Source organism: Mesoplodon bidens, assembly GCF_964165515.1.
Source record: "Mesoplodon bidens genome assembly, chromosome: 3".
Classification (NCBI taxonomy): domain Eukaryota; kingdom Metazoa; phylum Chordata; class Mammalia; order Artiodactyla; family Ziphiidae; genus Mesoplodon; species Mesoplodon bidens.
The window spans coordinates 110,932,488-110,946,815 of record NC_138178.1 but is presented as its reverse complement, the minus strand read 5'-3'; the positions used below and the strand labels follow the sequence as shown (position 1 = coordinate 110,946,815).

The following is a 14,328-nucleotide window of genomic DNA, read 5'->3' as shown; positions in this document are numbered from 1 at the left end:
ACACTCAAACACTGCTGGAGGAAATACAAAATGATGCAACCACCTCGGAAAATAGTCTGCCAATTCCTCAAAAGGTTAACCATGGTGTTATCATTTGACGTAGCAATTCCATTCCTAGGTGTTCATGGACACAGGAGAAATGAAAACATATGCCTACACAGAAACTTGTACACAAATGTTTATAGTAGCATTACTTACAACAGCCAAAAGGTGGAAACAACCCAAATGATAAATGGATAAACAAAATTTGGTAGATCCATACAATGGAATATTATTCAGCAATAAAAAGGAAAGAAGTACTGATAACATCTACAGTATGGATGAATTTTGAAAACATTATGCTAAGAAAAAGAAGCCAGATACAACAGACCATGTATATGATTCCATTTGTATGTAATATGCTGAACAGGCAAATATACAGAAGCAAATAGTACCTTAGGGATGGTGGTTCAGGGGTTGGGGATGTAATAGTTAAGGTGATGAAAATGTTCTTTAATTCATTATGGTGATGGTTGCACAGCTGTGCGAATATACTAAAAACCAATGAATTGCGTACTTTGTACACTTTGGGTAAATTGTATGGTATGTAAATTATATGTCAATAAAGATGTTTTAAAACAAGGAAAGAAGAAGGGGTTGGTAAATTGTACTTCTTTTAAAAATGGCATAGTTGGGTTTATGCAGGGTAAAAGAGAAAGCTGGGCATTATTAGCTCTATAGGACACTAAATATGTGACCTTCACTAACAAACACAGTAATTTGATTCAACGGTCAATAACAAGTAAAGATGCTTGTGACTTAACAGCAGACACCATTAGCTACCTATCCAGTATCTATTTTCCCCTTCTTCCTTGCTAAAAGAATACAGATTTTATTTGGGAGTGACAATACACTCATCTAAATATTAACTTTTGTGGCCTCCCTTGATGCTAATTCTATCCAGTGAGACATAAATGAAAGTCTTCTGGGAGCTTCTGGGAAAGCTTAGCTTTCCTGACCAAAATGAATAGTCAGGGCTGGCATAGTTAATTTCTCCCTTCTTCTTGTCTTGAACATATATTGTGATGTCTAAAGTTGCAGCTGCCATCTTGCATCCGTGAAGCAAGGAGCAAGACAGTGAAAAACAACAAACTAAAGATGACAGCTCAAAAAGACAGAAGGGGCCTGGATCTTTGATTACTTTAAAGAGCTGCTATACCAAGCTGGACTTCCTATTCAGACTTTCTATTATCTTAGAAAAATAAAACCTTATTTTTAAAAGCTCTCTATAGTTAAGTTTTCTGTTTTTTAAAGCCAGACTCAGTCTTAATCAAAGTAATGCTTCCTCAGCCAAAAAATTTAAAATTTTTCAGTCTATTTAAAATTCAAAGATAGTCTCAAAAATCGAAGTGGGAAATTGGGTTAAGGAAATTTCTGATTTTTCACACTGGACATCTAAGAATTTTTTTTTTTGAAAAAAAATCTGTTTCCACCTTCAAGAATAAGGAAAATAAGAACTCATTACCTGACACATTCTGTCAATATTTTCTTCAGTTGGCATTACGAAGTACACTGCAGGAACATCTGGAATAGGATCTCGATCAGAGTGCAAAAGCCTAGGACACATAAAGAATATAAAACTCACTTTTTTCTTAGTCACTTATCTAAAAAGATAGCTAAAGATTTTACAGTATTTTTCAAACAAGTTCACCATTTCAAGGACAGTGACCAGTACTCTAAAAGCTCTTGATGCAATTAATTATTTAACCCAGCTTTCTCCTTATATCAATGTTAATATTATTTATTAGTAAGATCCTAATCTCAGTCTTCATTTCTTCTACTCCAATCACCTTATTTCTCGTACCTCTTATGGTCAGTCTCTTCCACCAATATTCTCCTTCAATGAGAACTAAAGCACATTCAAAATCAATTTTATTCCCATTTTTCAGAGAAATATGGTGGGGGGAGGTAAGTGGGAGGAAAGTACAGTTCTCTGAGAGGGAAAACAGAAAGCTGGAACTATCTTTAGAAGCAATGAAAATATTTAACCATAAATAAAATAAAATATATTTTTTAAATGAAAGGTATATGAATGCTTCCTTAAAACTTTAAGACAGGCTTTCCTGGTGGCGCAGTGGTTGAGAGTCCGCCTGCCGATGCAGGGGACATGGGTTTGTGCCCTGGTCTGGGAAGATCCCACATGCCGCGGAGCGGCTGGGCCCGTGAGCCATGGCTGCTGAGCCTGCGCGTCCGGAGCCTGTGCTTCACAACGGGAGAGGCCACAACAATGAGAGGCCCACATACCGCAAAAAAAAAAAAAAAAAAAAAAACTTTAAGACAATCTATATTGTTCTACCTGTTGCTTCATAAGAGAATGCATAAGAGATAAGCTAAGCATCTTATAGATTGTACCACTTGATAGTTTTCTCTTTTACAGCTCAGAAAGTATATTCATTCAAATATCCCAATATCAACTGAGAAAATATCTTTATGCTCCATTGTAAGATTTCACCATGCTTATATCAGGAAATATGAGAAATGTTCTATTTCTACAATATTCTAGTCATCCTTCTATATGCAATATTCTATATACAATCTACATACATCCTTCTATATATACAATTATTTCAGTCAGCCTTATAAAGGAGAGAGTCAAAGAGGCACATGCTACCAGTGAGTCTGCATTTGATAACTTTTTTCCCTCTGTTTGGCTGCTGCTAACACCAGAAGGATTATAAAGTGCTGGCAGCCACTGTTTGTTGTTTTCTTACACTGGCTGTCCAACTACCTAAAGGGCTACAACCACCATTTCATGTTCTGGAAACCTGTAATTATTGTTTCCTACAAATCAGCCTAAACCAGCTTGCAGAATATAAAGTAACTGATGAAGTATTCTCCAGCAAAAAAGGAAGAATAGTCAGAGGCAAGGTGCACAGGAATTTGCCAGAGTAGCTGTGTAATCCTTTCATGCTCTGATGGCAATAGCAACAGGTGGGCAGCAAGAAGCACAACTCTCAAACTGGCAGAATATCTTGTCACTCCTTAAGGAAGTACTGAGGCCTCACTTTTATTAGTCACTGTTTCTGAGCCACTATGGTTCAGTAGACAAACAGCCCAGAAACAGTGGTCAGGCAATCTGGCCACTACTCTGCTATTAATTACCTGTACAGTCATGGGACAATCACTCGAGCTCTACAAACTTTAGTCTTTTTATTAGTAAAATAAAAAAATAGTAAGGTAACAATAGTAACCAATGCTTATAAAAAACCATCATTTTCAAGGATGGCATCAAGCTTAACTCCAGTTTAGGTCATAAGCATTAACATGTCACCACCAACAAATGTGTAGATTAAGTCTGACATAAAAACGAGAGGAAGGGGCCTCCCTGGTGGCGCAATGGTTGAGAGTCCGCCTGCCGATGCAGGGGATACGGGTTCGTGCCCCGGTCTGGGAGGATCCCATATGCCGCGGAGCGGCTGGGCCCGTGAGCCATGGCCGCTGGGCCTGCGCATCCGGAGCCTGTGCTCCGCAACGGGAGAGGCCACAACAGTGAGAGGCCCGCATACCGCAAAAAGAAAAAAAAGAAAAAAAAAAAAAAAAAAAAAAAAAAACGAGAGGAAGAATCTGCCAAATACCACGTTTCATCAAACCTAAGGTGCTATCAATTTAAAAACATATTATTAAAACAGGCAAAAAATGCTGCCAATTAAACTATGTCATGGCATTATTAAGAAGATAGACCTTAATTTCAGAAATATTAAATTAAAAAGTAAAAAGTATATATTACAATTAATGCAATATTCTATTAATTTAAAACAAATATTCAATATAAAATTTAAGAATTTAAGAATTTAACAAGATTCTGATACGCTACTCACTGGAAATCTAAAACCACATTCCCAATAAAAGAGCACACTATAATTCAATATATTAAAATATCACAGAATGAAAACTGATTATAACGTCATAAAAGAACAAAATGCAACTAAGTTAGAACACCGTAAAACTGGACTCCTTCAGTACATAAAAGTATCAGTAGGTATTCATGTATACAGCCCCTCTTTAAATGTTCTATTGTTCTATTAGGCCAAGTCTACAAAGTAATGTAATTTGTTTTATTTATCAGACATATCATAAGGAATATAATCAAATAAATTTTGTAGTTAAGAAGACAACATAGATAGCTCCCTATCGTGATTAAGTCATTACTTCCTAGTTACTTAAATTTTTCATATTAATGATATACTAATTTAGATATTCCTCTTTTTTTTTTTTTTTTTTTTTTGCGGTAGGCGGGCCTCTCACTGTTGTGGCCTCTCCCCTTGCAGAGCACAGGCTCCGGACGCGCAGGCTCAGCAGCCATGGCTCACGGGCCCAGCCGCTCTGCGGCACGTGGGATCTTCCCAGACCGGGGCACGAACCCGTGTCCCCTGCATCGGCAGGCGGACTCTCAACCACTGCGCCACCAGGGAAGCCCCCTAGATATTCCTCTTTTTAAAAAGTGTATTTGAATTAAAGAAATAAAAAATTTTCAGAGCTGAAAGAGACCTTGAAACAACCAGTTCTTTTCCTTTACATAAGAGAGTAAACCAGTCTGTAGGAAAAGACACAAGAGAGAAAATTTAAATTATGAAATTTCAAATTCTCAGACTGAGGATTATTTTTAACTTCAGAAATAAAAGGGTTGAATAAAACAAGATAACAGAAAAAATGTTCTCTATATGCAAGTACTATAACCTAATACTATTTTCTTGATAAATGTCCCTTAGTAATTTGATTTCAGGGTGGCTAAAGATTTTTTTTTTTTTTTGTGGTATGCGTGCCTCTAACTGTTGTGGCCTCTCCCATTGGCGGAGCACAGGCTCCGGACGCGCAGGCTCAGCGGCCATAGCTCACGGGCCCAGCCGCTCCGCAGCACGTGGGATCTTTCCGGACTGGGGCACGAACCCGCGTCCCCTGCATCGGCAGGCGGACTCTTAACCACTGCGCCACCAGGGAAGCCCGGCTAAAGATATTTTAAAAAATATATTTGAGGGACTTCCCTGGTGGCATAATACTTAAGAATCCACCTGCCAATGCAGGGGACATGGGTTCGAGCCCTGGTCCGGGAAGATCCCACATGCCTCAGAGCAACTTCAGAGCAACTAAGCCCGTGCGTCACAACTACTGAGCCTGCACTCTAGAGCCCATGCACCACAACTACTGAAGGCCACGTGCCTAGAGCCTGTGCTTTGCAACATGAGAAGCCAACGCAGTGAGAAGCCCGTGCACTCGCCAGAACTCTGGCCCCCCCTCGCCAGAACTAGAGAAAGCCCGTGCACAGCAACAAAGACCCAATGCAGCCAAAAATAAATAAGATACAAATAAATTTATTAAAACAAAACAAAACAATGTATTTGAAAACAAATGCCATTACTAGAAACACGTTAAAACTCACAGATGCAGAGTGATTCCCATGTCTCTCAGCTCCTTCACAGATAGCAGAGGAGAGATGATATCTTGACCAAATCTGTCATAAATGAGCACCTAGCAGAAACAAAACAAAAGTCATGCGTTTTTTTAAACATTATTATCAGTGAACAATCAACAGAGAACCCAATATTAAGATAATGTTCAAGGCACATATATATGGAATTTAAGAAAAAAAATGTCATGAAGAACATAGGGGTAAGACAGGAATAAAGACACAGACCTACTAGAGAATGGACTTGAGGATATGGGGAGGGGGAAGGGTAAGCTGTGACAAAGTGAAAGAGCGGCATGGACATATATACACTACCAAACGTAAGGTAGATAGCTAGTGGGAAGCAGCCGCATAGCACAGGGAGATCAGCTCGGTGCTTTGTGACCGCCTGGAGGGGTGGGATAGGGAAGGTGGGAGGGAGACGCAAAAGGGAGGGGATATGGGAACATATGTATATGTATAACTGATTAAATTTGTTATAAAGCAAAAAAAAAAATAAAAAATAAAGATAAAAAAGATAATGTTCAAGGACATTTTATTTTAATATACTGAATTCTTATACTTACCTCAATTTAATATTTTCCATAATTATTTACCAAAATGTCCATTCATCTAGTAATCCATTCTTAAAAGCATTATTACTTGGGCTAAAATAAATTATTATATAAATTTTTTCTTATAAAATACTTTTTCTAAGTTAAAAAACATACCAGAGACTATAAAATCTTCACCTTAGGTTATAAAAAAGGACTTGGAACATACAGCAGACTCACTTACCCTCCCCTATCCCAGGTTATAATAAAGGACTTGGAACATACAGCAGACTCACTTACACTCCCTATCCCATTCACATATATCCTTTCTAAAAAGAGAAGTAAAAATTAGTCACTCTCAAAACTAATGCTTAACAAGTTTCAAGACTATAAAGAAAATTTAGTAATTTAAGTATCTCATGCATTTCCTCACATTCTGAAAGTGTTAAAACTGACACCTCTGATGAGTAGTAAGTATTCCAACTGGGTCTTCTAACTCAGAATTAGTTTTAGAGTTAAGGCAAATAAAAGAGACACTTCAACTAATAGGCATTTTCCACTACTACATCAATAATTCTTAATGGAGTAAGAAATTGCTAATGAGAGGATGAAACATGCTGTCATACAAAAACATGGTTTGTTTGAACGCCAGCATTTCCTTTAGAAAAGCTAAAAATCTTCCTGCTCCAGTTACAAAAGGCTGGATGTTATATCCTTCAAAAATCTTCCTTCCTTACACCTCAATATATCTGTATTATTAATCTTGTGATAGAGAAGTGATGGGTAGGGAAAGAATCTGACACATATCTACACCCCAGAAATTCTCAAGTTATTTAATTCAAATGCTGAACATAGGCACTAGAAAGAATAAACAAGTATAGCTTATGCAAAGGGCAATAAGAAGATGACTACAAATAAACAGGAAGGAAGAGGAAAATGAGGGGACACGCTAAAGCTTAAATTATAAATCATTTTTCAGATGACTTTAATCACCTTTAGAGTTAACCCAAAGGACTTACCAGGACTCATGAGAGTTTTCAAAACATCCCAAACTGTAACCAAGTTCATCTGTTCTTGATTCTCACAAAGAGATAAGTATAAACTGACTATAATCTAACAAGTTTAGATCTAATCAACTGTATTATAATCTCTTTGAAGAAAAAGAAACAGTGAGCATGAAGTTTAGAATGAAGGAGCTCAAAGAATAGGAATTTAAAAAGATTCTCCAGCATTTCTCAAAGGAAAAAGATTATAGATTGCTTTCTGGTCCAATTAACATTTTTACTGACAGTTTTATATATCATAAGTTAATGAAATGGCATTCTGGTTTACAGATAACTCTCTCATTAGTTGGTTAAAATGGACCAGTATCCCTAAGTCTGAGTAACCTTAAGAAAGCTTGCAAGATCAAAATTCTGGATTTGTAAAGCTAAGGAACAAAACTTCAACTGGAGTAAAGACCTATCAGTGAGGCCCCACCTAAGAAATCAGCTGGATTCTCTAGATGAATATTATTATCACTGCCTGTGTCATTCCATAAAATATTTATCAAAAAGGATTCACATTTTCTCCCATTCTGCAGGTTGTCTTTTCATTTTCTTGATGGTTTCCTTAGCTGTGCAAAAGCTTTTAAGTTTGATTAGGTCCCATTTGGAAATTTTTGCTTTTATTTCCTTTGCCTTGGGAGATTGATAAGAAAATACTGCTATGATTTATGTCAGAGAATGTTTTGCCTATATTCTCTTCTAGGACTTTTATGGTGTCATGTCTTACATTTAGGTCTTTAAACCATTTTGAACTTATTTTTGTATATGGTATGGGGGAATGTTATAATTTCACTGATTTACATGTACCTGTCCATCACTTGTTGAAGACACTGTCTTTTTTCCATTGTACGTCCTTGCCTCCTTTGTCATAGATTAATTGACCGTAGGTGTGTGGGTCTCTTTCTGGGCTCTCTATTCTGATCCACTGATCTATTTGTCTGTTTTTGTGCCAATACCATGCTGTTGGATTATTGTAACTTTGTAGTATTGTCTGAAGTCTGGGAGGGTTATGCCTCCAGCTTTGTTCTTTTTTCTCAGGATTGCTTTGGCAATTCTGGGTCTTTTGTGGTTCCATATAAATTTTAGGATTATTTGTTCTAGTTCTGTGAAAAATGTTATGAGAGAAAATATTTGCAAATAATGCGACCAACAGTGGGTTAATATCCAAAATACACTAACAGCTCATACAACTCAATATCAAAAAACCCAACAACTCAATCAAAAAATGGGCAGAAGATCTAAATAGACATCTCTCCAAAGAAGACATACACATGGCAAACAGGCACATGAAAAGATGCTCAACACCACTAATCATTAGAGAAATGCATATCAAAACCACAATGAGGTATCACCTCACATTGGTCAGAATGGCTATCATCATAAAGTCGACAAATAAATGCTGGATAGAGTGTGGAAGAAAGGGAACCCTCATACACTGCTGGTGGTAATGTAAACTGGTACAGCCACTATTGAAAACAGTACAGAGGTTCCTTAAAAAACTAAAAATAGAGCTACAATATGGTCCAGGATTCCCACTCCTGGGTATATATCTGGAAAAGATGAAAACTCTAATTTGAAAAGATATATGTACCCCAATGTTCATAGCAGCACTATTTACAATAGCCAAGATGTGGAAACAATCCAAGTGCCCATAAACAGATGACTGGTTTAAGAGGATATGGTATGAGGAGAAACAAGAAGAACTACAATCCTGCAGCCTGTGGAACAAAAACCACATTCACAGAAAGACAGACAAAATGAAAAGGCAGAAGCCTATGTACCAGATGAAGGAACAAGATAAAACCCCAGAAAAACAATAAATGAAGTGGAGATAGGCAACCTGCCAGAAAAAGAATTCAGAATAATGATAGTGAAGATGATCCAGGACCTCGGAAAAAGAATGGAGGCAAAGATCAAGAAGATGCAAGAAATGTTTAACAAAGACCTAGAAGTATTAAAGAACAAACAAACAGAGATGAACAATATGATAACTGAAATGAAAAATACACTAGAAGGAATCAATAGCAGAATAACTGAGGCAGAAGAATGGATAAGTGACCTGAAAGACAGAATGGTGGAATTCACAGCTGCAGAACAAAATTAAGAAAAAGAATGAAAAGAAATGAAGACAGCATAAGAGACCTCTGGGACAACATTAAACACAACAACATTCACATTATAGGGGTCCCAGATGGAGAAGAGAGAGAGAAAGGACCCCAGAAAATATTTGAAGAGATTATAGTCAAAAAATTCCCTAACATGGGAAAGGAAATAGCCACCCAAGTCCAGGAAGCGCAGAGTCCCAGGCAGGATAAACCCAAGGAGAAACATGCTGAGACACATAGTAATCAAACTGGCAAAAATTAAAGGCAAAGAAAAATTATTGAAAGCAACAAGGGAGAAATGACAAATAACGTACAAGGGAACTCCCATAAGGTTAACAGCTGATTTCTCAGCTGAAACTCTACAAGCCAGAAGGAAGGGGCATGACATATTTAAAGTGATGAAAGGGAAGAACCTACAACCAAGATTACTCTACCCAGCAAGGATCTCATTCAGATTCGAAGGAGAAATCAAAAGCTTTACAGATAAGCAAAAGCTACGAGAATTCAGCACCACAAAACCAGCTCTACAACAAATGGTAAAGGAACTTCCCTGAGTGGGAAACACAAGAGAAGAAAAGGAACTACAAAACAACCCAAAACAATTAAGAAAATGGTAATAGGAACATATGTATCAATAATTACCTTAAATGTGAATGGATTAAATACTCCAACCAAATTGGAGTTTGCTGAATGGATACAAAAACAAGACACATATGTATGCTATGTACAAGAGACCCACTTCAGACCTAGGGACACATATAGACTGAAAGTGAGGGGATGGAAAATGATATTCCATGCAAATGGAGATCAAAAGAAAGCTAGATTAGCAATACTCATATCAGACAAAATAGATTTTAAAACAGAGAATGTTGGGGCTTCCCTGGTGACACAGTGGTTGAGAGTCTGCCTGCCAAGGCTGGGGACACGGGTTCGTGCCCTGGTCTGGGAAGATCCCACATGCCGTGGAGTGGCTGGGACCATGAGCCATGGCAGCTGAGCCTGTGCATCCGGAGCCTGTGCTCCGCAACGGGAGATGCCACAACAGTGAGAGCCCCACGTACCGCAAAAAAAAAAAAAAAAAGAGAATGTTACAGGAGACAAGGAAGGATACTACATAATGATCAAGGGATCCAGAAGAAATAACAATTAGAAATACATATGCACCCAACATAGGAGCACCGCAATACATAAGGCAAATGCTAACAGCTATAAAAGAGGAAATCAACAGTAACACAATAATACTGGGGGACTTTAACACCTCACTTACACCAATGAACAGATCATCCAAACAGAAAATTAATAAGGAAACACAAGCTTTAAATAACACAATAGACCACATAGACTTAATTGATATTTGTAGGACATTCCATCCGAAAACAGCAGACTACACTTTCTTCTCAAGTGCACACTGAACATTCTCCAGGATAGGTCACATCTTGGGTCACAAATCAAGCCTTGGTAAATTTAACAAAATTGAAATCATATCAAGCATCTTTTCTGACCACAATGCTATGAGATTAGAAATAAATTACAGGGGAAAAAAAACCCGTAAAAATCACAAACACATGGTGGCTAAACAATACATTACTAAATAACCAAGATATCACTGAAGAAATCAAAGAGGAAATCAATAAATACCTAGAGACAAATGACAACAAAAACATGACGATCCAAAACCTATGGGATGTAGCAAGAGCAGTTCTAAGAGGGAAGTTTATAGCAATACAATCCTACCTCAAGAAACAAGAAAAATCTCAAATAAACAATCTAACCTTACACCTAAACGAACAAGAGAAAGAAAAACAAACAAAACCCAAAGTTAGTAGAAGGAAAGAAATCATAAAGATCAAAGCAGAAATAAATGGAATAGAAACAAAGAAAACAATAGCAAAGATCAATAAAACTAAAAGCTGGTTCTTTGAGAAGATAAACAAAATTGATAAACCTTTAGCCAGACTCATCAAGAAAAAGAGGGAGAGGCCTCAAATCAATAAAATTAGAAATGAAAAGGGAGAAATTACAACGGACACTGCAGAAATACAAAGCATTGTAAGAGACTACTACAAGGAACTCTATGCCAATAAAATGGACAACCTGAAAGAAATGGACAAATTCTTAGAAAGGTATAACCTTCCAAGACCGAAGCAGGAAGAAACAGAAAATATGAACAGACCAATCACAAGTAATGAAATTGAAACTGTGATTAAAAATCTTCCAATAAACAAAAGTCCAGGACCAGATGGCTTCACAGGTGAATTCTATCAAACATTTAGAGAAGAGCTAACACCTATCCTTCTCAAACTCTTCCAAAAAACTGCAGAGGAAGGAACATTATGAAACTCATTCTACGAGGTCATCATCACCCTGATATCAAAACCAGACAAAGATACCACAAAAAAAGAAAATTACAGACCAATATCACTGATGAATATAGACGTAAAAATCCTCAACAAAATACTAGCAAACAGAATCCAACAACACACTAAAAGGATCATACACCATGATCAAGTGGGATTTAGCCCAGGGATGCAAGGATTCTTCAACATATGCAAATCAATCAATGTGATACACCATATTAACACATTGAAGAATAAAAACCATGTGGTCTTCTCAATAGATGCAGAAAAAGCTTTTGACAAAAATCAACACCCATTCTGATAAAAACTCTCCAGAAAGGGGGAACAGAGGGAAACTACTTCAACATAACAGAAGCCATATATGACAAACCCACAGCAAACATCATTCTCAATGATGAAAAACTGAAAGCATTTCCTCTAAGAACAGGAAATAGACAAGGATGTCCACTCTTGCCACCATTATTCAACATAGTTTTGGAAGTCCTAGCCATGGTAATCAGAGAAGAAAAAGAAATAAAAGGAATACAAGTTGGAAAAGAAAAAGTAAAACTGTCACTGTTTGCAGATGACATGATACTACACATAGATAATCCTAAAGATGCCACCAGAAAACTAATAGAGCCAGTGAATGAATCTGGTAAAGTTGCAGGATACAAAATTACTGCACAGAAATCTCTTGCATTACTATACACTAACAACAAAAGATCAGAAAGAGAAATTAAGGAAACAATCCCATGCACCACTGCAACAAAAAGAATAAAATACCTAGGAATAAACCTACCTAAGGAGGTAAAAAACCTGTACTCAGAAAACTATAAGACACTGATGAGAGAAATCAAAGATGACACAAACAGATGGACAGATATACCATGTTCTTGGATTGGAAGAATCAACATTGTGAAAATGACTATACTACCCAAAGCAGTCTACAGATTCAATGCAATCCCTATCAAATTACCAATGGCATTTTCTACAGAACTAGAACAAAAAATGTTAAAATTTGTATAGAGACACAAAAGACCCTGAATAGCCAATGCAGACTTGAGGGAAAAAAATGGAGCTGGAGGAATCAGGCTCCCTGACTTCAGACTACACCACAAAGCTACAGTCACCAAGACAGTATGGTACTGGCACAAAAACAGAAATATAGAACAATGGAACAGGATAGAAAGCCCAGAAATAAACCCACATGCCTATGGTCAACTAAGCTGTGATAAAGGAGGCAAGAATATACAGTGGAGAAAAGACAGTCTCTTCAATAAGTGGTGCTGGGAAAACTGGACAGCTACATGTAAAATGAAATTAGAACACTCCATAACACCATATACAAAAATAAACTCAAAATGGATTAAAGACCTAAATGTAAGACTGGACACCATAAAACTCTTAGAGGAAAACATACGAAGAACACTCTCTGACATAAATCACAGCAAGATCTTTTTGACCCACCTCCTAGAGTAATGGAAATAAAAACAAAAATAAACAAATGGGACCTAATGAAACTTTGCACAGCAAAGAAAACTATAAATAAGACAAAAAGACAGCCCTCAGAATGGGAGAAAATATTTGCAAACGAATCAATGGACAAAGGATTAATCTCCAAACTATATACAGCTCATGCAGCTCAATATAAAAAACAAATAACCCAATCAAAAAATGGGCAGAAGACCTAAATAGACAATTCTCCAAAGAAGACATACAGATGGCCACAGGCACATGAAAAGCTATGCAACATCACTAATTATTAGAGAAATGCAAATCAAGACTACAACGAATTATCACCTCACACCGGTTAGAAAGAGCATCATCAGAAAATCTACAAACAACAAATGCCGGAGAGAGTGTGGAGAAAAGGGAACCCTCTTGCACTGTTGGTGGGAATGTAAACTGATACAGCCCCTATGGAGGACAGCCTTAAAAAACTAAAAGCAGAATTACCATATGACCCAGCAATCCCACTACTGAGCTTATACCCAGAGAAAACCATAATTCAAAAGAGTCATGTATCCCAATGTTCGTTGCAGCACTATTTACAATACCCAGGTCTTGGAAGCAACCTAAATGCCCATGGACAGACGAATGGATAAAGCACATATGGTACCTATATACAATGGAATATTACTCAGCCATAAAAAGGAACATAATTGGGTCATTTGTAGAGATGTGGATGGACCTAGAGAGTGTCATAGAGAGTGAAGCAAGACAGAAAGGGAAAAACAAATACCGTATATTAACGCATATATATGGAATTTAGAAAAATGGCACTGATGAACCGGTTTGCAAGGCAGAAATAGAGACACAGATGTAGAGAACCAACGTATGGACACCAAGGGGGGAAAGCGGGGTGGGGAGGGGGGTGGTCGTGGTGGCGGGATGAATTGGGAGATTGGGATTGACATATATACACTAATATGTATAAAATAGAGAACTAATAAGAACCTTCTGTATAAAAAACAAATAAATAAAATTAAATTCAAAAATAAAATAAAATTTTTCCCAATACTGGGGAAAAAAAAGAGGATGTGGTATATATATATACAGTGGAATATTACTCAGCTATAAAAAAGAATGAAATATTGCTATTTGCAGCAAGATGGATGGACCTAGAGAATATCACACTAAGTGAGGTAAGTCAGAGAGAGAAAGACAAATATTATATCACTTATATGTGGAATCTAAAAAATAATAGAAATGAATCTATATAAAAAATAGAAACAGGGCTTCCCTGGTGGCGCAGTGGTTGAGAGTCTGCCTGCCGATGCAGGGGACAGGGGTTCATGCCCCAGTCCGGGAAGATCCCACATGCTGCGGAGCAGCTGGGCCCGTGAGCCATGGCAACTGAGC

At 37.3% G+C, this 14,328-nt stretch overlaps 1 protein-coding gene across 1 annotated transcript in view; it reads right to left on the bottom strand.

Moving 5' to 3' along the window:
• The window catches only part of SCFD1 (sec1 family domain containing 1), a 143,715-nt gene that overhangs the window by 125,516 nt on the left and 3,871 nt on the right, over positions 1–14,328 (bottom strand). Inside the window, exons 3-4 of the mRNA XM_081227676.1 lie at positions 5,417–5,505; positions 1,505–1,595 (exon numbers count right to left, since the gene is read on the bottom strand). Coding sequence (XP_081083802.1) covers positions 1,505–1,595; positions 5,417–5,505 — 180 coding nt within the window. The remainder of the gene's footprint in view (positions 1–1,504; positions 1,596–5,416; positions 5,506–14,328) is intronic.